General features: G+C 44.6%; 2 protein-coding genes across 4 annotated transcripts in view; one reads left to right on the top strand and one right to left on the bottom strand.

The window, feature by feature from the left end:
- The window catches only part of ANKDD1A (ankyrin repeat and death domain containing 1A), a 44977-nt gene extending 42895 nt beyond the window's left edge, over window positions 1–2082 (top strand). Inside the window, exon 15 of the mRNA XM_075006942.1 lies at window positions 330–2082. Within this exon, the coding sequence (XP_074863043.1) occupies window positions 330–391 (62 nt within the window). The 3' untranslated portion in view covers window positions 392–2082. The remainder of the gene's footprint in view (window positions 1–329) is intronic.
- Window positions 2083–2293: 211 nt separating this feature from the next.
- Window positions 2294–20674, bottom strand: SPG21 (SPG21 abhydrolase domain containing, maspardin). Of its 3 annotated transcripts, none has more exons than XM_075006945.1 (10): window positions 20544–20674; window positions 16556–16702; window positions 16350–16443; window positions 9487–9648; window positions 7131–7211; window positions 5927–6072; window positions 5230–5338; window positions 4024–4131; window positions 3252–3392; window positions 2294–2926 (listed from the first exon to the last, which is right to left on the bottom strand). In XM_075006945.1, exons 3-10 carry the CDS (start codon window positions 16410–16412, stop codon window positions 2804–2806), a joined length of 933 nt encoding a protein of 310 aa, XP_074863046.1. In that variant the 5' UTR covers window positions 16413–16443; window positions 16556–16702; window positions 20544–20674; the 3' UTR covers window positions 2294–2803. The 3 variants fall into 3 exon arrangements, with proteins under 3 accessions (XP_074863046.1, XP_074863044.1, XP_074863045.1); XM_075006943.1 differs by having other exon boundaries at window positions 2295–2926; window positions 16605–16702; XM_075006944.1 differs by lacking the exon at window positions 20544–20674 and adding an exon at window positions 20328–20532 and having other exon boundaries at window positions 2295–2926; window positions 16605–16702.
- Window positions 20675–22303: the final 1629 nt, after the last annotated feature.

Below are 22303 nucleotides of genomic sequence, written 5' to 3' on the forward strand. Positions count from 1 at the left end.
CCAGAACCCCATCACAGCTACACGCAAGCCAGCACTTGGAAGTTTCACACTTTGAAGTTGCCGCGGGGGGGGATTTAGCCTAATGAAGTGCTGCATATGCACCGCAGCACTTCAATCTCCCAAGACCCTAATTACCATGCCCCCTTCGAAGTTCAGGGCTAGTCTAGACACAGCCTTGGAGAAGTACATAGCCTCTCCCACTACCGCCAAGAGTAAAATAGAACCAGTCGGCGCTGGTGTCAAGCAGCCACATAACGCAAAGGTACAAAAGTAGTATCTTTCATTCTGTTTCGCCTAAAGAAAAAACAGCAAAGAATTCTGTTTTACAGAGAGCATGAGGAAAAAGGCAAATGCCGACTCCACTTCTCCAAGGAAGTGCACAGCAATGTAACAGCAGAAGGGGAGATGACTGGATCATGTTGCCTTAGCTGATCTGTTACTAGAACTTGATTGACTGACCCTGAGTCATTGAACTGTTCACCAAAATGTGGCCATAACTTATAAGGGCTCTAATAAGTGGCATTTCTGCTGCTTCCACGGGAGATCAGGTGAGCTACAAGAGATGGGAGCAGGCGCTAATAATTTTGAAACATCTTTGTACAAGTTGGGTTTTATTAGTCTGGCACTGATGCTGGTGACTGTGATACACACTAGATGAAAGTCTCACTTGTGATACTGTGACTAAGACTGAGTCAGGACTGATATTTTCTTCCTGTCGGTTGTTTACATCTCATTTTTGTATGTGTAATTTTTAAGTCTTTTGTAAGTTACAAAGGGGAGAACCTTTCTATTTCCAATGTAGTAAGATGCATTCTTTACCCTAACCTTGTCAGTGTTTGTCCATGTCACCAGTGGTTTATTGGTGGAGGAGTGCTCATATTTAGTTTGAGGGGGTGGGGGAGGCAAGGGGGGTGTTATGTAGACTCTAAAAACAGGGCCAGATGTTGGATCCTGAAGCCTCAGTGTCCCTTCTGCTGGCATTTGTAAGGCTACAAATTGCATAGGCCTGTGCAACAATTTGTTAATCTGCCCCTTCCAAGGTTAAAGTCATACTATAGGTTTGAGCCATCTTCTCCCATACTCTATTTTGATTTCCCTAAATTGTTTTGTTAGTGAATCAATACTTTGCCAATTCATTTTACCTTACACAGAAGCAGCCCCTTAACTTTGTGTTGTAGGAGTGCACAATTCAAAGGGGAAAGTGAAAGGGAGTTGAAGAGTCAATTACCCTTAGAACAGAACCAGCTGTGTATTCTCTAAAGGGAAAAGACTTAGCACCAGCCAGCTAGCCTTGCCCTGAGTGCCAGCATGTGGTTTGCTCCATTTCAGTATGGATGAGGAAGTCATGTGTTAACAGTAAAAACTGTTTGAACCAGTCTTCAGTCAACTGGAATTCTGAAATAACTGGCCCCATGTGCTATCCTGGTGCCTAGGTTTCTTCTTCCAGGGGGCTATGCTACTTGCAGCTGCTTCCCCTTCTTATTTTTCTCCCACCCATTGGTCACCTGTGGAGCAGATTTACACCAAATCCAGCTGGAGGTGGTGATCCAGCTGCTGGAGAGCAGCATGCTGACCTCAGGGGAGAGGAGGCGGCTTAGCATGCGGGGCAGGCACAACGGGCTGTGCTGTGCTGCTTCTGCTCTTTTCTGTGGGCCGCCTGGAAGGAGGTGGTGCTGGTGAAGCAGAAAGGCAGCTGGAGGAGCAAGAACTGAGTGAGGAGATCGCTGTGCTGCAGCAGGAATGGGATGAGAACCTCCTCCAGGTAGGCACGCCCTTGGATCCAGCACTGGAAAGAGATCTCTCATCTGAAATATTTGAGCATCTGGCAACCTCCCCATTGCGAGGCTGCTAGATACAGAAGTTTACTGTATTTGTACTGATGTCACAAAGAGCACTTTTCTTCAAACCCTAAGCAATGAGTCATGCAAAGTTTTGTATTTTTCAAGTGCTTAAGGGGAAAATCTGTCCTCTAATAAACTAGAATGTTCTTACCCTAAGGCAATGGGTGACTTTTTTTAGTTCAATCTGTTTCATGAAACACTTTCTAAAATTCACAACCATGTTATGAGAACATTCTTCATCAAGTCTGATTTATTTGTATTGATTTAAGCTACTTTACTGGTCAGAACACCCTAATCTACAGCAAAAGTTGACATTCAAGGGCTTTTTTTCTGATAGCAACTCTGTACTTTGATGCTATTTACATCCACATACAGCTTTGGATGGTCATATTAAGCTACAGTCATTCTGTTTAGTCAGTCAGAAAAAAAGTCACTTGTTGAAAATGAAGTTTTATTGAAAACCATTGTTATAGCAAGCAAAGTTAAAAAGGTTAATGCTTTTACTTCAATTAGAAATAAAGTAACTTGCAACGTGACATACAAAGCAAATAAGTGATGGCAACATTGGCACTTCAACATTTTTGAATTCAAAAATACAGCAGAACGATAGATGAGCTTTTAAAGTGTAACAACCTGCATGTGCAATATATACAGCTAAATGAAAGTATATAAAAAAGGTGTTCCATTTTTAAGAATGTGATGGTAAAGACTTTGGTAGCAAAATGTGTCAGTTCTTTAAAACTGGAGTCTGAACGATACATCCTTAAATTCAAAGACTAAAACAAAAACAAGTTTCTAGTTAACACTGCTGTAGATTCTTGTTCTTGGTTGCATTTCATGGAATAATATCAATCCTATTGGAGTTACACAGTGATAACCGGCTACCATAAGAGGCCGATTGGAAACAGCTGATTATACAGGAAGACTATCAGATTGGTTCACTGCCTTAACAGAGAGAGAGCTTACTGCTGCTCTTGTTCATTGCTGCTCTGAAGCTTGGCTTTCTGGACTTCCAGCTCTTCTGCACTAACCATAGAGGGATCAATGGCTGCATAGCGTGTACCGTGGAACTGCAGTAGGTGTATCTGTTGAACATGAAAAGTGATAAAGTTTTATGGGTAAAATACAAGAGGAAAGCAGCACTGCCTCCCCCTTGCCCGCAAAATACAGGAATGCTCCCCACTATTAAGGACTGTATTACAGCCAACAAAGAGCATTAGTTTACACAGCAAAATTTGCCCCACCTACATGGCAAGCGAAAGGCAACCTCAAACTCAGGACCAACAAGCATGGCTGCTGTATAGCTCCAAGCGCTCTGCACCCCCAGGGTTGAGTACCAGCAGCTCCCTAAGGCTAGGGTAGCAGAGAGATGGGAGAATGCTAGGAAAGGTTTGAAATTCAAAGGCTTACTTGGATATAGAGATTGACTTCAGCACTTCTGCAGAGGTAAGGGAAATTGCCTCCCGTTTTGAGATGAGCCCTTCGGGCATTGGGGTACAGTTTGTACATTTCTTCTTTAGCTTCAGTTGAAAGTGCACTTGGATCAAACACCTCAAGAAAAGTCACAGAGCAAGTTGAAACCAAAAAACCAGTGCTTGGCAGGTAGCCCGGAACACGCATGTGCCACCCTTCAAATAATTCTCGAACACCTCACTGCTTTCTAGCTTCTTTGTGGTGTGAGATTTACCTCACCCAGGAAGCAGCTTAAGAACAAAGCCCACAGTTTTACTGTGCACCGTAAGTTACATGGATCCTCTGTCTGTTGGATAGGAGGTTTTGTCCTCCAGCAAGAAACAGAGGAGCGATTGCCTATGTCATTCATGTCTGCCTTACTTATTCCAATCTGACCTCAACCTGTCACTGAAATTAATAGTGATGGAGAATATTCTTATCTTTAAGAGCTACTGTACTAACGTTGGGTGGGAGAAAACTGAACTCACATTGCCCTGGTTTACTGTGCTCTGAGCTCACTGTGCTGTGCACGATACCCCAGTGACAGGTTACATGTAAGTCACAGTGCTGCAGAATGAGCAGAAAGTAACACATCTAACACGAATGTAGATCTCCCACATTGTTATACAAAGGCAAAAAGTATCAAGCTGTTCACGGAACAGCAAACTCTTCCCCCTCCCCGACCCCAATGCAGCCAGCTGAGGAAACAGGCTAATGCAGAGAGACTTACATCCATAATGGTTACAGGAATGTCTCGGATTTTATGAGGTTCCACGTAGGAGTTCTGGCAGTTGAGGGTGAGTCTCGACGCTAACTCACTCTGCCCCAGGCTTTCCAGCTTTATGGAAATAAAGACTTGAGTTCAGTTTCACTTTGGGAGATTTATGTTAACATGGCCCACTAAACGGGGCACGGCCCAAATCTGGCTAAGGAGTAGGACTCCGGTAGTTCGTCCAGTTCCCTGAGCGTGAGTGATATTGCAACCCCATATACCAGGCAGCCACACCACCCACTCAGATGTGATCCATTACCTCTTGGTGATTTTGGGGGTGGATAAGCCAAATTTGGATGATTCTGCACCCTTGTGCCTGGGGTCACAATACCAGTCATTGGTTGTGGCTGCCCCTCCATTACCTGGTCTGGAGTGGGGCAGCCATACCCCTCCCTCCCATCAGTGCACATTTGCAAGGTACATGGTGGCTACTGGTCATTTTTCAAAAAGAGTCCTGATCACCACTTCACTATGAAGGGCTTAAATTACAGTTTTACATCCCTACAGTGTCTTCTTACAGGCATGAGAGGACAACTTCAAAATATCCAGCTACATAATGAGAGAGACAGCCTGTTGGCCTCCAGTGTTCCAGGTGCTCCTTCTTTGGAGGATATCAGGGAGTTGATGTACTTCTGCAGATATTAGCATTTGGCTCTTTAATGGACTTTGAACTTGCCTTGCAGGTGGTGTTACCTACCTAGCTAGCTGTGGTCATCTTGAAATACCAAGCGTCCCTTAGGAATAGAGGCAAACAGGAGGCAGATCCTTAGCTAGCTGCCTGGCAGTCTACACTACAGTGGAAAGCTGAGCTAAGGTACGCTACTGTAGCTATGTTAGCTACGTAGCTGGAGTCGATGCACGTTAATTTGGACTTCCACCTCATCTTCTTCCCTTCCTCCTAATGGAGAGCATCAGGACCCGCACCAATGTGGGATGCCCTTTAAGTTCAGTTTAGCACATCCTTACTGTAAGTGAAGATGTACCCATAAAATTGTCATAGCTCCACTGAAGTCCATAAAGCTATGCAAAGTAATACCAGTTTACGGCCTGGCAGTTAGTGTTCATCCTTTTTATTAGTCAAGTAAAGGTGGCAGCAGAGCACCCATGGCATACACATTTGACATGCTCAACATTACCAGAATTAGACATCCAGGAGTCACTTACCCTATCAACCATGAAATCAATGCCATCTGCCATGACAGGATCTACAGGACCAGATGCAAAGTTTCCAAGAAGAATCTTCTTCAGCATGAAAGCAGGCATTAGCCAAAAGCTGAAATGTGAACAAGAGATCACATGAATCTCTTCAAGTATAAAGACCTCCCAAAAATTACAAGGTTGTGTTTTCTGGTATGATATTCTCTCCTCCCCCAAAACATCTGAGTCATTTCAGATCAAATAGTTTGTGAAGGACTTCACTGGTGCAATCGTTAGATAAGCTTTTAAAGATAACAGATGGAGAATTCCATGTAGAAGACTATAATACACTAATTTAAGAAAGTTACTGATGCTATGCAGAGAGAATGTATTTTAAACATTCTTCACCACAATTTGGTTTCATTCACGCTTCCCACTAGGCAAAACAAAGATTTAGTCTTGACTTGGTCCCTCGCAAGTCCGATTATATCAATCATCAAAGTTTGAGTCAGACAACAGGTTAAATTGCTAGGTTTCAAAATCCTGATTGTGAAAGCGTACCCCTTCCTGGTAATAGGGCTTTTTAAAGTATTGTGCCACCTGTTTTTCTATTGCTTGCTCAGACCACCAGCATGTAATCTGTTTCTTGAACTACATTTGTCTACAACTCTGAAATGTTACTATAAAATATAACAGCAGTCTGGCAGTTATTGATATCTCTCACCTGTTTGCAGTCCATGTTTGGTTAAAGATGGAAGTGTCACTGAAAGAATTACACAGGATCAGAGACTGAACCCTGGGAGATTTGTGTGTGTATTCAGCGAATTTTTGAGCCAAAAAGCCTCCCAAAGAAGCCCCGAAAAGGTGAACCTATTTTACAATTAAAACAAAAGTACATGTTATGAGAACAACTGAAATGTATCCTGAATATCCCTGTGTGAGTAGGCCCCTTTCTGGTCTGGCAAGATCTGTGGACCATGGATGTTGATGGACCAGAGAGCTCCAGTGGCTGGGAGTGGGGGCCAGCCAGGAGTCTGGCGGCAGAGTGGCTGGGGGCTTGCGGTCAGAGAAGAGGCTTGCAGTCCCCTGGCAGAGCCTTGAGACCAACAGCAAGTGGGCTGGAATTGACCTCCACTGGTCCACCAAACCACCTTGTTCAGGACCTGTCAAGTCCCAAGGGTGCTGACCCAGGGAGAACCAATCTGTATAACATTACTAAAAGCATAATAAATACCATTAATGGCAAGGCTAATTCTTGCTTCATATTCTGACACACTGAATACTGGGCAGAAATAACTCAAGTTCACGATTTTGTCTTCAACAAAAGCAAAATTTAAAACTCCTCCTCTCAGAAGTTAAAAATACCATTACAAATTGAAAATGAAAGGCAACATGATTGCTTCAAATTCAAATCAGGACTTTGGTATGTTTATTTTCTCAAAATCAAGGTGGTGTAAACAATTATTTTAAGCTCTTCAATATCTGTTTTTAAACAATGGATGTTGTGATTATCATTTACTCCCCCTGTTTATTACTAGTATTGTTTACTTATATTACTATAGCAACAAAGAGTCCCACTTAGGGGCCACAACCCTATCTATACCAGGAAATACACAAACATAGAATAAAACACATCGCTGCCCCAAAGAGGTAAGTCATTAAATACAATTAACTCCTAGAAATTAACAAAATTAAAAAAAAAAGCCACATGTACACACTAAAAAAAAAAAAAAGTCCTGAAAGTAGCGACTAACCAAAGCAAAGACAATTTTTGTATAGTGTTTGCTTTAATTTTGAATTTCTTGTTTTTCTCAAACTTGCAGCATATCTGGACAGTTTCTGCATATTAGTTCTCAATAAATGCTAGGCTTTTTTACCTAACATTTTTATAGTAACCCCACGTTATTTGTCAATCTCAGGGCACTAACTTTATCCAGCTGTAGATGGTCTAGTAGTTTTCTGAATCCGTCACAGAATTCAAGGTGGTCCCAATATACTGGATACTGCAACTAGAGTAACAAAGTAAAATTAAACTATAATTAAATCAAAGTGTTCTTTGACCAGCTCCTCTTTCATACCTCCATAAGCAACTTTTGGCATTCTGCTTAAACATACGTAAACGCCTTGCATATGAAAGCCTTGTCAAACAGATATAGATAAGGCATTCAAAGTGATTATTGTAAAGTTTACATTCTATTGCAAAAGAGAAATTGATGTTTCTAGGGGTTTTAAACCATACAAAAATCAGCAGACATAAAACCATTACTTAAAGATTTAGCAAGTCATTCAAAGTTATACCACTGTTTGCATTCATAAGGCTTCTGAACAATTCAGATCCTCCTTGCGGAATTCACAGACGCAGAAAGGCATCAAAACAAACACTATAGGTTGGCCTCTCTAGTTTGGCACCCTCAGGACCTGATTGGTCCAGAACCAGAGAATTTACCAAACCATGGGAGGTCAGTATTTTCTAGCAGCATTATCAACACTTCCATGGCTTAGTGAGCTCTTAAGAGACATTTAGGAAAAATCAGAGCTGAACAACAGCACAGAACACAGAGCCAGGACTGGTGACTGTAAACAAACTTTATGGGACTGCAGAAAATTTGGCCACATACATGAAAAGTGGACATCTGGCAGACTGAAACAATGCACCAGAGAGGTTCAACCTGTACAACTGAGTCCTTTATTAAAAAAAAAAGTGACAATATTTTCTGGCATGCTAGTTAGGCCAGTGGGTAACTAAGCTGTGCACCTTTTCAGTACGTTCATCTTCGTAAGCTAAAAGGATGACAACCCCTCCTCCACTGTAAAAACGGCTTGGGAGGCAGAGCTGAGAGGTGCCCTTTTGAAACAACAGATAGTGGTCTAGGCGGGAGGGAAACCAGACTGACCAATATCTGATCTAGTAGGAAGACATAAATCCTTCCTATAAAAAAATCCCTATCAGCTTTGCTCCATTTCGAAAGACTGAAGATGAAAGGTGCAAACCAGGATGGAAACAGCTACAGAAAGAGCTGAACAGGACCAGAAGTGGACAAGGGAAAACAAAGGTAGCAATGAGGCTGGAGGTTGGACAGTTAGTGACCCACAACTACATGGGGTCAGCTCAGTCATACTGGAGCCTCTAGGTTAAATTACCCAGTTTAAGTTTTAGATACCAGGTAATGCTGCTTAAAATGGCATGGCCAAGGTACAGCCAAGCTTAAAGTTACATCACATTATGTTGGCCAGCTACCCTAGGTTTTCTCCTAATCAATACCAAGCTGACTCGGAGAGGAAAGAACAGCTAGAGATGAGGCAAGGCAGTAGAAACTCTTGCATCGGAAAGAGTGCCAGCTACAGACTTAGAATTACTCTTAGACAAAACCTTGAGAAAAATAAATTGTGCCATACCAACTTCACAGCCATGAAAAATGTCACAGATGATGAAATCTGGGCTTGTGCACTTTTACCGTACAGTGTACGGATGTCATGGGGGAGGTAGAAGGGGAGACCATCCTTTCTCAAATTGGGAGTCCTGGCCCAAAGGGGTTTGGAGCAGAGTGGTCCTAAGGCTATTTTAAAAGGATGCCACCCTTACTTCTGCATTGCCCTCAGAGCTGGGTAGCTAAAGAGTAGCAGCTGTTGGCCAGATGCCCAGCTCTGAAGGCAGTGCCCCACCAGCAGCACAGAACCAAAGGATGCAATACCATACCACACCACATCACCCTTATTTCTGAAGGCAGAGCTGGGCTCCTTGCCAGCAACCATTTCTCTGCAGCTGCCTAGCTCTGTAACCTTCTACAATAACCTTCAGAAACCCCACAACTCCTTTTTGGCTCAGGGCCCCTATAGTTATAACACTGAGAAATTTCATATTTCCGTAGCTGAAATCATGACATTTATGATTTTTAAAACCCTATAAATACAAAATTGATAAAAAAGGACCGTGAATTTGGTAAGCTCTATGAATGAAACATCAGCAAACTTCAGCTCCTGGTGTTCATGGAATAAAGGGAGAAAAAAAGCTCACAGAACTAATCCTTTAGGTGTAAAACTAATACACATTTTGGCATACTCCATATACTCACTTTTATGAATACAGATTTGGTTTGGGCACTGTTTTGCATGTTATGTATCTCAGAATATACTTTAGTATAGCCTTCCTTGGAGATGTCTGCTTTGATTCCTCCAAAATTGTAAGCTAAGCAGACCTTTACAAGATGCATCTAAAACTCTGGGTTTATTTACTGTAGCATGAGAGCAGGTGCTGAATTTTGATGTTTCATTGAGAATACTCACAGCAATAACTCTGTAGCCCCATCCAGTTAGTGCCAAAATCTGCTGGAAAAACACATCTGCAGTTCCACTTACAGGTGGAAGAAATATGAGTGGACATCTGATGTTCTTGGGTCCTGCATCATAGAGTGACCACACTTTACTGTCATCATCATCTACTATGATCTGGAAGAAGAGAGAGTTTAGTGATATTTGCATAAGCCTGATACCAGGTATCTCCCATTCAGTTTCTAGTAATATTTTTACCCATGTTAATATCTAATGCTACAAAATTTTTCTTTCAAGCAAGTTCACCCTTTGCTCCCCTTTAAAATAACTGTTCATCCCTTGCCTGTTTAATAAATGTGATGTTTCTATGTAGGCAAGGCAAATATCTGGAGGCAGAACTCTGGTTATGAGAAAGTAGTCTGATCAGTGACTGTTCTTTCTGAAACCAAACAACGAAAACTGTACTGCTCAGAGATAATAAATGGAATAAGCGCTGTCGTATGAAGTTTGTGATGTTCTGTACTGAAGTCCAGAGCAAATGCCAGAAGAAAGAAGTGAATTAGGTTAGCTTGCAGAAACAGTTCTATGTAGGACTCTTTCCCTTACCAGTAAGCTAGTTCTGTAACCCCAGCTGAGTTAATTTTCCATTTGCGTTTACCACCTTCCTGAATCAGATGCTCTGGTACCTTGCATTAGCTAGAATAATTTTAGTTCTGAACATTGGTACAGGAATAAATCATAGGAAAACCTGACTCTTCTGTTTACAAACATGAACAAGTCTTAGAAGATAGCATAAGTAGAGGCCATGCTTGACCAGCAATACAAATTCCTTCTACGGTTTGACTAGCCCCCTGGCTACTAAAGGCCTGATAATTTGTAACATCAAGGACACCTTCCTCTGACTGAGGAACAACACGGAAGTTCTGTGTATAAAGGACAGCACCTTGCAATTGACTTATTTTTAACAGGTGCTGACATATAGGGGTAGGTGGGGGGTGAGCCAAGAACTTCCAGGTCTGGTGACTATTAAACATAACTTTGTTAAACAGACCCAGAAAACTGTGACCACCATTGTGAAACAATGGAGGCCTGATGGTAAGACTATAAAATGGGTGTGCTGGGGTTCAGGGATCCCCAAGCTCTCCACCCCATCTGCAGGCAGGAATGACTCTCACTTAGCAGGAGAACAGCGGGTTTATTAGCCAACAGGGCACAGCGTCATACAGCGGAGTCAGTACAGCAGGCAAAGACAGCCAGTCCAATCCATGTTGGGGAGAGGAGACCCCAAGGGACCCCCAGAGCTGGGGCCTTGCCCCCTCCTTTGTCTCTCTCTCTCTCTCCCCCCCAGCCCAGACTCACTGCTTTCCAACTCCCAGTTCCAATTCAAACCCCTCAGGCTCCACCGTCCCCTTTGTCTGCAGTCCAGAGGTGCCACCTGGTCGCCTGGGTTACCCTCAGCAGCAGCCCCACACCCAACCGCCCTCCCTCCCTCTCTCAAAGCAGTGCAAGCTGGAATGGGACTGAGGCAGCTGATTTACTGTCAAGGAGGATTACACTAGAAAGCTCAGAGGAGAGAAGTTGGAGATGCGGAGTGGCATATGACCAGCTGAAGGGGTGGCTAGCTTAAACCCTGTCCACTGCTGCTTCCCTTACAGGCCAAAAGTTTTCAGACCTCTGTGTTCTGCCTGCCTCAAGCTATGAGTTTAAGACTGACTGACAGGATGATTGCCCTGTCTGGGAGTTCAGGGGGTTAAAGACAGTCCTTAGAGAGGGCTGTGGCAGGAACTTATAGGAGAAGGGTCAGAGGCAGCCAACCAGTGCTGTATAAGAAGCCTGAAGGAGCTAAGGGAAGTGGGTACCTTGGCAAGAGTAGTACTGGGACAGGCAAGTGAACCAACTTTAGCCAGCTTAGCTCCCAGGCTCAGGCCCTGATACAGAAGCTGAGAGGTTGCTGGGGTGGTGGAGAGGCAGCAGGCCCACCCCCTTTGCTGAGGAATGGCCAGTTCAGACTGTAGTTTGCCTCTAAGGTAAGGGGCTAAATGAAGAACAGCAGTGGGTCACTCAGGCAAGCAGTAGACTTAGGGGCAACTGGGCTCCCCAGAAGCGGAGGACCCCAGAATGTGGGTGCTGCTGTGAGGCACTCCCCAAGGAAAGGGGCACCATGGTTTGGGAGGGACATGGATTCTGCTGTGGCAGAGATTTGGCAAAGCAAGTAACGGCAGGCGAGACACTGCCAGAAGAGGGCATGCTGGAGGTGCCCAAGAACTAATTCCTAGGACTGACCAGCAGGAGGTCCTGTGTGGTGAGGCAAACTTGCTACAAGTACCAGAGAGGTAGCTGAGTTCGTCTGTATCTTCAAAAACACCAAGAAGTCCTGTGGCACCTTATAGACTAACGGATATTTTGGAGCATGAGCTTTCGTGGGCAAAGAACCGCTTCATCAGATGCACAAGTGAGGGTTCCAGAGGGAGTCCCAGTCAAGAGGAGGGCCAGAGAGCACAAGGTCTGTTCAGTCATGGAGGGTGTAGCCCATTATCAGCAGTTAATGTGGAGTTGTGAACATCAAGAGAGGAGAAACCAAGTCAATTCAGCAGGGAGGATGTGGCCCATTATCTGTAGCTAATGTGGAGGTATGAAGCCACTACAAAGATCCAAGTATGAAAATCCTGTACAAAAGGCATATTGTAAGAATCAGAGTTGGAGAATTGTAAGAATCAGAGTTGGAGAAGTGTCCGCCTCACATTTTCAGTTTGCTTTTCATGCATCCTGCTGTACGTACATAGGATGTTCTTTTAAAGGTACAGAACTCACTAGTAGTACAGGACGACATGATAAATAAACTCAGTGACCACAAAACCCCCGGATAAAGCTTATGTCGTACAAGAAGTGCATGACCTCTCTGTTTATGCCCTGTGATCCATTTTACATGTACAACTTACTGACCTAGTAGCACCAAAAAGCATTCTTCACTGTCACAGCAGAACAGCCTCTCAATACTTCAGCTGTCAGCCAGCCAGCCAAGCAGGATTTGTCATGTGGCATTTCCAATCTGTGCTTTACAAGCAAGTCTGCACTTGAGGTTCAGAAAGCACGTGATTATCACGTTATCAGGAGTCTGTGTAAAGTTTCCAAGAAACTTTAGAAAAGACATTGTGTCAGGCCTTTTCAGAACACTGCAACTGCAGAGGAACTCACATTTATTTTACATTAAGCGAAACGAAGTTCTCCTCTGCTGTGTAAGACTGTAAATGGAATCTGCTTGTGATGGCCAATTATGTCCATGTAGCAATGGCATAACATCATTCTTTTGAAAATGAAACATACTTTACACTGAATACTTCAATGTTAAAGAGGTAATTAAGGCTCAATGCATGCGAAATGGGGAACTGAGGTTCAGAGAGATTAAATTAATTACTTTCCCCAAAAACTAGACAGACAATTAGTGGCTCACAGAGTATGGCAAGCAATTACTCCATTTGAGAAAGAGACCAGTAATACATAGTTTTACTGTGATGTGTTTGGATCTGCAATAAATGTTGCACAGTTGAGTCACACTGGCAAACAGCGGATTGAAAACAGGTCACTGAACTTCTTCTGCTCTGTTCTACCCCACCTGACAGACTAATGAATTTACATTTTGGGTGAACTCTGGCCCCAGAGAAAGAAATGGCAGAACTCCTACTGACATGAACAGAGCCAAAAGTTCACCCTCTGACTCTCTCAGAGTAGCATGTTCTTTTAGATAGTAAACCACAGTCACAGATACCCAGTGTGACATTTGAGAGAGATGGAACACACCACTCATACGGCACCTCCTATCCTAGGCTCTCAAAGCACTTTATAAAGTTGCATTAATTTATCCTCTGCATTCTCCCTTCCCCCAGCCCATTTTACACAGAGGAAGTGGTGCCGCATGCCGTTTAAATGACTTGCCTATTATCATACAGGAAGCCCTTGCAAAACTAACACAACACAAAGGCTCCTGGCTACAAGCCCTGTACTCCTCACACAAAACCCACCTTCCTCACCACGCACATCTACAAGTCACAAGTGGTATCTACATAACAGTGGTTTTTGCAACACTGCAGACTAAGAAGGGAAAGGACTTCTCATATGTCTGAAATGCAATCACCAGTGGGGTAGAAGGAAGAAGCCATTCTGCACCAGAAGTACTGGTATAGTTGAACTTTTCTGGTCTGGCAACACAGTGTTGCTGAACCAGTGAGCCCCAGCATCTGGGACTGGGTGCTGACTAGCAGTCCTGCAGCAAAGGAGGCGGTGGCCAGGAGCAGAACCTGGCAGCAGGCAGCCCAGTTGGCACTGGGAGTAGAGCTCAGTGGGAAGACAGCCTGAGTGGCCACACAAGTGCACAGCTTACAGGGAACACTGCTTCCATCTATTTATGGCCTCAGCAGAAAGGGTGGAAAGTAGCTGTGGCACCCATTGGTGGATGCAGGAAAACAAAATGAGAGCCAGTGTAACATCGCCAACTATCTCACCCCCCAAGACAAACCATGGGAGCTCAAAACAGCAGGGGAAGAGTAGGAGGAGGATGTAATTATACTGTTTTCTTGCCAGACCCATTTTTCCTCTCTCTCCATCAGGGTCCTTTGTCTCCTCCGTGCTGGCCAGACTGCTAAAAATCACATCCAAACAGGGAAAGGTCTTATTACTAGTAACAACCCCACAATGAACCACAGTTAAAATTCTGCTTTTCCCCTAAACTGGCTTGTGTAGGACTCCCCCACTTCTTGCATTCAGCACTGTGGTATCTATGCTTACTTCAAAATAAAAAGCCACCATCAGCGAAGAAAGTTATGTCCACATTTTGCAGCTCAGTCTAAAAATCCTCACTGATTATCCTACAATTTATACATATTTTCATTTACCAGCAGTGAAGAGTTATGCTTGCTCAAGAGTTTACATGCAATGGAGTTCCTGTAGCAGGTGGCACAGAATTCCATGCTCCCTGCATCTCCCTCACATTCTGTCTCATTAAGTCCCTAAATATGATGACACATTGGCTAATTATGGCCTTAGAACACCTATGCCATCTCACTGGCTGCAATGAGAGTAATTACATCTGTGCAAATCCATTTGGGGCATAATCTGGGGGCAATGGGATTGCACAGAGGTGACGTGACCTGCAGCACCTTTATTACTTGCAACTATGCATGAGATGGAAAAACCTCACAGCTTGACTGTCAGAACCTACGATGAATATGGAAGCTGACAACAGAAGTATTTTCCTAATTGTAAACTGAATGAATCGGTCGTGCAAATCAGTGAGATAAAGAGGATATTAGAACAATTAATTGGTTAACACACTAGCACTTAGCAGTTTTAACTTAGGAATTGCCACCTGGCCCTCCTGCAGCTGTGAGGTCCCACCACCAGTTGTGAGCGGTCCAGCTACCCCGCCCTTCAGCCCAGTGTGGCTGGCCTTCACAGGAGTCCATTGGTAAGGGATGGTTAGCCAGTTGGGATACCAATAAGCCTCATGCTTACCAGTTAACCATTTAACATCCCTAGTGAGATACAATGAAGACAAGGAGAGAGAGATCACTTTTCAGGGGAGAACTGCAGATGGGGACCACGTACAAGATGTATTTAAAGTACACAGTTACCCAGAGTTACTGTGGCTCAGATATATTGCCTTGACATAGTCACTCTTGGGAGATCCAGCCCCGAGTACTCTGGTCTGCAAGACCCTCTGAAAAGCGGCGCTCTTTGGGATTTGTGCAGCCCCCCCTTTGCAGCACTTCGTGTCCAGAATAAAGGTGATAAGATGTCTGAACATCCCAAACACTTGCCCTGGGCAAAGCAGGAGAGGGAAAGAGATGGCTGGAATGGGTGAACATGCAGAAGCTCTCAAATACCCCATCCCAATTACCTCAAATGATGATGTTTTTCTCTAGTTCAGCCCATCCATCTTTCCACTTGTGGGACTGAGAAAGCCACTCAACCCCAAAGAGCTCTCAAACCCAGAATAAGCAACAAATCCAGATGGCGAGTCAAGACACGAGTGCTGTGCAGCCATGTGAATTGATGGCCATAGTAGGCAAAGCCAAGGGCCATCCCAGCAATGATGGTACGTGGCAGCCCTCTGAGCCACACAACCTTTTCCCAGCCTCAGCTTCAAACCTTGATTGCCATGAGAGGACACTCATGGCCCCCAATGGGCACCACTTTCCAGGAGGCTCCCAAAAGCTCACAGGGCACCACAATTCCCAACAGATGTAACAGAACACCTCCAATGCGAATGACATTAATACAGTAAATCCTCCATTTAACCGACTAATGGTGGGCAGGGTTGTCCATTAATCCCCCAAATCTGATAAATCCACGTGTTTACTGAGACAACTCCCTCAGCCGACTGTGGCTGGAGGAGCCGCCTTGCCATGCACAGCTAAAGGAGCCATGATCGATGCCAGAGCTGCTATGGGCCCAGGGGTGAGGCACGTATGTGGGCAGACTGCACTCATGTACGTGCCCCAGCGCTGGTGTCCATGGGGGCGCCCCCAGCTGCATGCAGCTCCAGCAGCGACTCCCCCCAGGTGGCAGTGGTAAGTCCCTTAACTTTGTTGAGGGAGGAAGTGGGAGTGGTAGGATTTTACAGACCCCAGCAGACTTCGGGAACAATGGGGTTGTGTGTTGTTTCTGAAGTCCATAAAATCGAGGGTTTACTGTATAAAAGTAGTCGCCAGGTACTCAGATACCATGGTGACGTGGTCCATGTCGATACCTAAATCTTCTACTTCCAGCGCCTATTTTCCACTTACCTGCAAAGGCCCATTTCTTAATTAGTTTCCACCTCGAGCAGCATGACCCTTCAGAAATATATCACTTCATAAACTGATGACTAAAATTGTACATACCTTCTTAAGAGGAACCGTACTTCTGAACCAGTTATAATCAGGAGAGACTTTAATTTCTCCCATGATGTTTAGACGAAACTGAGGTTACGTAAACCTGGAATAAAGACATGATGTTTCAGATCAAGAATGCAGATTTACACTAATCCAGTGCATAGAAGCCTCATTGTGTATACAAAGGATTCTTTAACGATAAATTTGTTTTTTACCTCTTCTCCGTTGACTGTCCTTCCTTGTCCGTCTAACTTGTTTACTTACCCTTATTGCTCGTTTATTATCAACCCTCTGATCATGAATCGATGGGCATCTTGTGTAACAAGAACTTTTCATAACAAAGAATTCCACTGTCGCAGCTCCTGAAATGAACACAATATTGAAGAGTGTAAGATGTTTGGAAAAGTAAGTTATATTTTAACTTTCCTTTTAAGTAGGTATATCAACTGCTTCAAGATAGTCTCCGTTACACGTTGTTGGTGCATTACTCGCAGTTCAGACATGGGACTATGTAAGTAGTTATGCTTCATAGGCCTACACAGTCTACTTAGTCAAGGACTCATAAAGGCACCTCTCATTTAAGTACCATTAATGTAAAAGCACCTTAAAACATGTTAAAATGCTTTCTTCAGATTACGATACCTGTAGTAAAAAACAGTCAAGACTTCAGGGCTTGCCCACATAGGAAAACTAACCAGAATAACTATTGCAAAATAGCTTCCAGTTTGGATAGTATTCCAGAAAAGTCACTTTATTTTGGAATAATTAATTGGTATGCTTCTAACATGGGAGTATTATTTTAGATTATTATAAGGAGTTATTCTGGACAAGCTATTTCAGTCAGTCCCCACCCACCGCCTGCCCCCCTGCAGACAAGTCTTAATAAAACTGCTTGCACATGCTGAATGTTACCTATTCAGTATAGGATCCTACTTATTTGTAGTAATGAAACTCACATGACTGACATGAAACCCCTACATTTAACTGGAATATTTATAACACTAGTAGATTAAGAACTTCCATTTGTATAAAAAGTGAGACAAGATAATGTTTAAAGATCACAGCTTATGCTGACTGCTTGCTAACTTTAGTTTGCAATGGAAATCTTGCCACAGGGCTTCTTTTCATTTGCTTAAAAGAAAATAGAAGATAAGAAATGTAAAATATTTTTCCTTTTATAGTTATCATTACCCAAGTATAATTAATGGCCACTTCATTTTTTCTTAGTAAAAGAAGGCTATTGCTCATTGTGCAACAGATTCTGGTTAGTTTCCCTGATGGATTATCTAGACTGTGCAGATAATCCATTAAGTAGTAGTTTGTTTTGCAACCGAACTAAGAGTTAGTTACAATTCACTCATCTTTAGAGCTCAGATGCCTATTCTTCTGCTGTTTTATGAAATGTGAACTCTGAAGGAAGGGCAAATCACCCCCATGCCTCCCCACACACCTGAAAGAGAATGCACACCTCTCACCTACAGTTTTCTGTACTGTAGAAAGTCTTCCATTTTTATGACAGATGTTTCCAGATTCAGACATTTCCCATTTAACTGCATTGACTGTCGCTTCAATTTTGTCTAAATTACTCTTTACAACACAATTTATCACTTGTACTACTCTGGAAGCACTAAAAAGTGTACTGGAGGCCAAATGCCTCTTCCACCTAGCAGAGTGAAAAATTAAACAGGCTCTGGCATTACTGGAATGGAAAGGATAGTTGTGCATAGGAAAAAGAAGAGTACTCCATTCTTACTAATCCTCTGCACCTGCCAAAAGGATGGCTTATCCTGTTCACATATAAAACAGATATGGATTATAATGATGCTATAAATTACAGCAAAAATACTAGCAGCAAACTAAAATGTACAATGAACTTTACTACTATAAAATAAAAGTACAGTATTTCCCTGACTTATGTGGAGGTTGTGTTCCTGTACAACCCTGCATAAGTCAAATTTCGCTTTACTCAGGAGCCAGGAAACTGACCAAGCACTGTACAATTTCCAGTCTCCCCTAAGCAGTGTGGAGCTGGGAGGCTGGCTCCCAGGAGCCAGGAAACTGATCAGTGCTGCTGCGCTGGTGAGTTTCCCAGCTCCCGTCAGGGGTGGCATCCAGGAGTCAGGCCACCACATCTGACAAGAGCTGGGAAACCACTCCTGTCTGGGGCAGCAGCCTGACTCTCGCCACCTCTGATAAGAGCACAGAGGCAGCCCTCACTGACAGTTTCCTGGCTCCCCTGCATAGCAGGCAGCCCCAAGCCAGGTGCCAGCTGCCCACCACTCAGTCACTTTAACCAAGATTTGCGCAAGTTGAGTGCATGTATCTCAGGGTTCTACTGTACAACCAGAAGTCCAAGTCAGGACCAGGATTCCACTGAGCAAGGCTTTGTATGAACACACATACAGAAATGATAACAGGAAGCATTTAGTTTGATAAAAGCAATGGTATGCTTAAGAAAAATTTTGTTCACCACAAAAATACTAGAAATTAATTCCAACTATAACCAGTTCTCCTTGTCTTGCCTTTCCCTCTGCCTATTGTTTTTGTACCACTACTGGTGGATGCCAGAGGGTGGTGATAGGTGCCAGTTCCAACTTTAGACCTAGGATTCCTTCATCCATATCCTGCGTACAGATCCATTTAAACTTTTCCCATTACTCGCACTGTTCTGCCAATGTGCCTCAACAGTGACGTGATTGCTGGGATCCTTTATTCATTTATCAGCCCAATCCCCATGCCCATTCAAACCTTGGGATCACTAGTAAGAGTACTAATAAAGATTCAAATCTTCCATTTGAGGAAGGTTTTGTGCAGTGGACAGGAATCTACTAGCAACTGGACTGAGAACCTTTACAATCATGTCATGTAAGCCAGTCATCCATCAAAGGATAACTAGAGCCAAACACCACTGTAAAACACTTCCACTTACGTGTGCTCGATTTTTAAAGTTATTTTGCTCTGACCATGTCTGTACCACTTTTGCTTCTGTACAAGGGGATTGCAAATCGTATGAAATTCACTTTCTGTGAATATTCAAAGCAACATAGGCAAGTATGCACAGAAACAGAATAATTGGTTCGCATCCATAAATATTTGTGCAAGTAATGCTTGCATGTTCTTCTTAATCATGGAACAGAAACAATCTCATGAAACATAGCTGGGAAATCAAATAACCAAAACAATTCGTATACAGTGAATATCAAGTACTCTCTGACTGGTTAATGATCAAACCAGCATAGGCTTAACTGTTTCCTATGCGTCCACTGCCTGTTGACATACATCCCATAAGCAGAAGTAAAGATTAAAAGGGGTGTGATGTTTTCTGTGACTCATTTACAACACTATTTTAGTAAAAACTTTCACTCACTGATGTCCTGGCCTGTTTTCGAGCCTGTCACAGGAGAGAGAAACCTGCATATATTCTGTTAACAATTGCTTGGATGTCTATAGCCTGAAGCTGCATTTGATCTACAAACAACAGACCTATAGAAACTGCTTACTTAGCCCACTCATAAAAATATTTGCTCTCCTGATGTTTCTTGCTGCATGGGCCATGCTACTTCTGCTCCCACAGACACAAAATCTGAATCAGAAAAACTCCGTGTCTAAAACAAACTGCTCACATTGGCAAATTTTAGTCACAACAACTACAGCTGATTTAACTTACTAGAAGTGCCACCCCCAGGCATTAAATCAGCAGCTTTTGGAACATGAGATTGCAGGCCCCACCCTACTCTGCATTTCTGTCCCTTCCACTCTCTCCCCTCCCCAAGCGCGGGGGCCAAGAACCACCCCCACATTCGCTCCCGTTCCCCTCTGTTCCCCCATTAGCTCCCCTCCCCCAGCACTGGGGCCAAGAACCGTGCTGCCCCCACTGCGCCTCTTCACCTCTCTTCCTGCCTCTGCTCCCCCGTTCTCTACCCTCCCACAGCAGGGGGGAGCCCAAGAACCCTCCTTCCCCACTCACTCCCGTCCCTCTCCGCTCACCGTTCCCAGCACGGGGCCCCAGGAGCCCTTTCCCGCGTCGCCCCGTGCGCTCCCTTCCCCAGCCCTGGTTGGTGAAGGGGGCGAGCCCAGACCCTCGGCGTCCCCGCTCCTGTTCCCCCTCCCTACGGGCTGAGGAGAGCCGGGGGGGGCCGGCACCGCAAAGGACGGGGCTGCGCACAAAGGGCCCCGCGTGGCCGGGCCCCGCTCGCTCCTCACCGGCTTCTCCGGTGCGGTGCGGTGCGGTGCGGCCGCAGGAGGGAGGGGCGTGGCCAAGCCTCTCTCCCGCGTTCCCCCAGGCGAGGCGCAGACCCAAAAAACCCCCCGCTTCCGGGTGCCACTGCGTCCGGAGGGGGCGGAACGTCCACACTCACCACGTGATCGCACGTGGGCGGTCACGGCGTCCATAGCTACCGAGGCAGAACGGCGGCGTCACGTGACCAGACGGGGGGCGCGGCAGCCGTGGGGAGGGAATCATGTGACCCACGGCGGGGTGTGTGTATCACATGACTTAGGTCGGTAGTGGAGTGGCCGAGGCTGGCTTTGGCGAGCGCGCAGGTGGCTTTGGGGGTTCTTGGGGGTCAGCGCGGAGGGAGGCACGTTCCGCCGGGCACTCACTGAGGATGTAACGGCCTGCCTCCCGCGTGGGTCTCTCTCACCCTTGGGTGCCCCTCGAGGCCTGAGTCCCGGGCGGGGGTCCAGGGGCATTGGGCAGCGTCCCCCGGGGTTGCTCTGAGCCAGTGCTGTCACCCCCACGAGTTCGGAAATCACAAATGACGAGGTTGGCTGAAAGCTGCCAGGTGTTATAAAGAGAGACGAGCTGGGGCGGGCTTTGTTCTTTTGGCTTATTTAGGTGTCTTTAGAACACGTTTTAAAACTTTTCTTCACATCTACAGGGTCTAGAAACTTGTTTAATGAAAGTTGAGATTCTTACATGATAAATATGACTCCAAGAGCTGGAGCTTGAAGTTGTCATGAAAATCACTGCAAGTATGCTGTGAAATTTTGACAGTTTCCCGTGCTTGTGGCTCTTTGCTGAAGGGGGGAGATTGATAATCCAGCAGCAGCTGGGGCTCAAGCAGCAAGGTTGCCTGACTCCTTGCTGATGTGGGGTTCATCAATTCTCCACCCCCAGTTGCCACCAGGAGGGGAAATACTGACCCCACAGGACCCCGTTGGCACTGGGAGGCAGCTGACACTCTCTGCTTCCTGGCCTGAATCAGCTTGTGGGGAGCCCACCTCCACTCCCTGTTGTAGCAAAGCACCCTGTTAGAGGTGGGACTCTGTTTAAACACTGCATTCAGGCTCCAATGGGCTGGTGGTGAGGGGAGCCTGCTTTCAGTGGTTACTCATTTACTCAAAGTCTCTAGCATCGCATTGAGCAGATTTTGACAATGTGGCTGTGCTTGCTGTTTAAGAAGTGCATTCTGTGGTGTATTTGAAACATAAATACATTTGACTTGTTTAGCTTGTATGCATTACTATACTATATGGAAACAAAAAGCAGTCAAGTAGCACTTTAAAGACTAGCAAAATGGTTTATTAGGTGAGCTTTCGTGGGACAGACCCACTTCTTCAGACCACAGCCAGACCAGAACAGACTCAATATTTAAGGCACAGAGAACCAAAAACAGTAAGCAAGGAGGACAAATCAGAAAAAGATAATCAAGGTGAGCAAATGAGAGAGTGGAGGGGTGGGGGGGAAGATCAAGAATTAGATTGAGTTAAGTATGCAGACAAGCCCCTATAGTGACTCAGAAAGTTCACATCCCAATTAAACCATGTGTTAATGTTCCGAATTTGAATATAAATGTCAATTCGTCCGCTTCCCTTTCTACAAAGGAGCGATAATTTCTTTTCAGTAACACACATACCTTGAGGTCATTGACAGAATGGCCCATTCCATTAAAATGTTGACTAACTGGTTTGTGGATCTGGAGTGTTTTGATGTCTGTTTTGTGCCCGTTGACCCTTTGTCT

This window comes from Carettochelys insculpta, chromosome 12 (genome assembly GCF_033958435.1).
Source record: "Carettochelys insculpta isolate YL-2023 chromosome 12, ASM3395843v1, whole genome shotgun sequence".
Lineage (NCBI taxonomy): Eukaryota > Metazoa > Chordata > Testudines > Carettochelyidae > Carettochelys > Carettochelys insculpta.

What these genes read in the sequence shown, in the direction of transcription:
- SPG21 (XM_075006945.1), bottom strand. Translation starts at nt 16,412, where the DNA reads ATGGGAGAAATTAAAGTCTCTCCTGATTATAACTGGTTCAGAAGTACG. An exon ending in GTACGGTTCCTCTTAAGAAG is followed by an intron (nt 9,649 to 16,349) that starts GTATGTACAATT and finishes CTCTTCTTCCAG; the next exon opens with ATCATAGTAGATGATGATGA. An exon ending in TTCCTGTAACCATTATGGAT is followed by an intron (nt 3,393 to 4,023) that starts GTAAGTCTCTCT and finishes ACTTTTCTTGAG; the next exon opens with GTGTTTGATCCAAGTGCACT.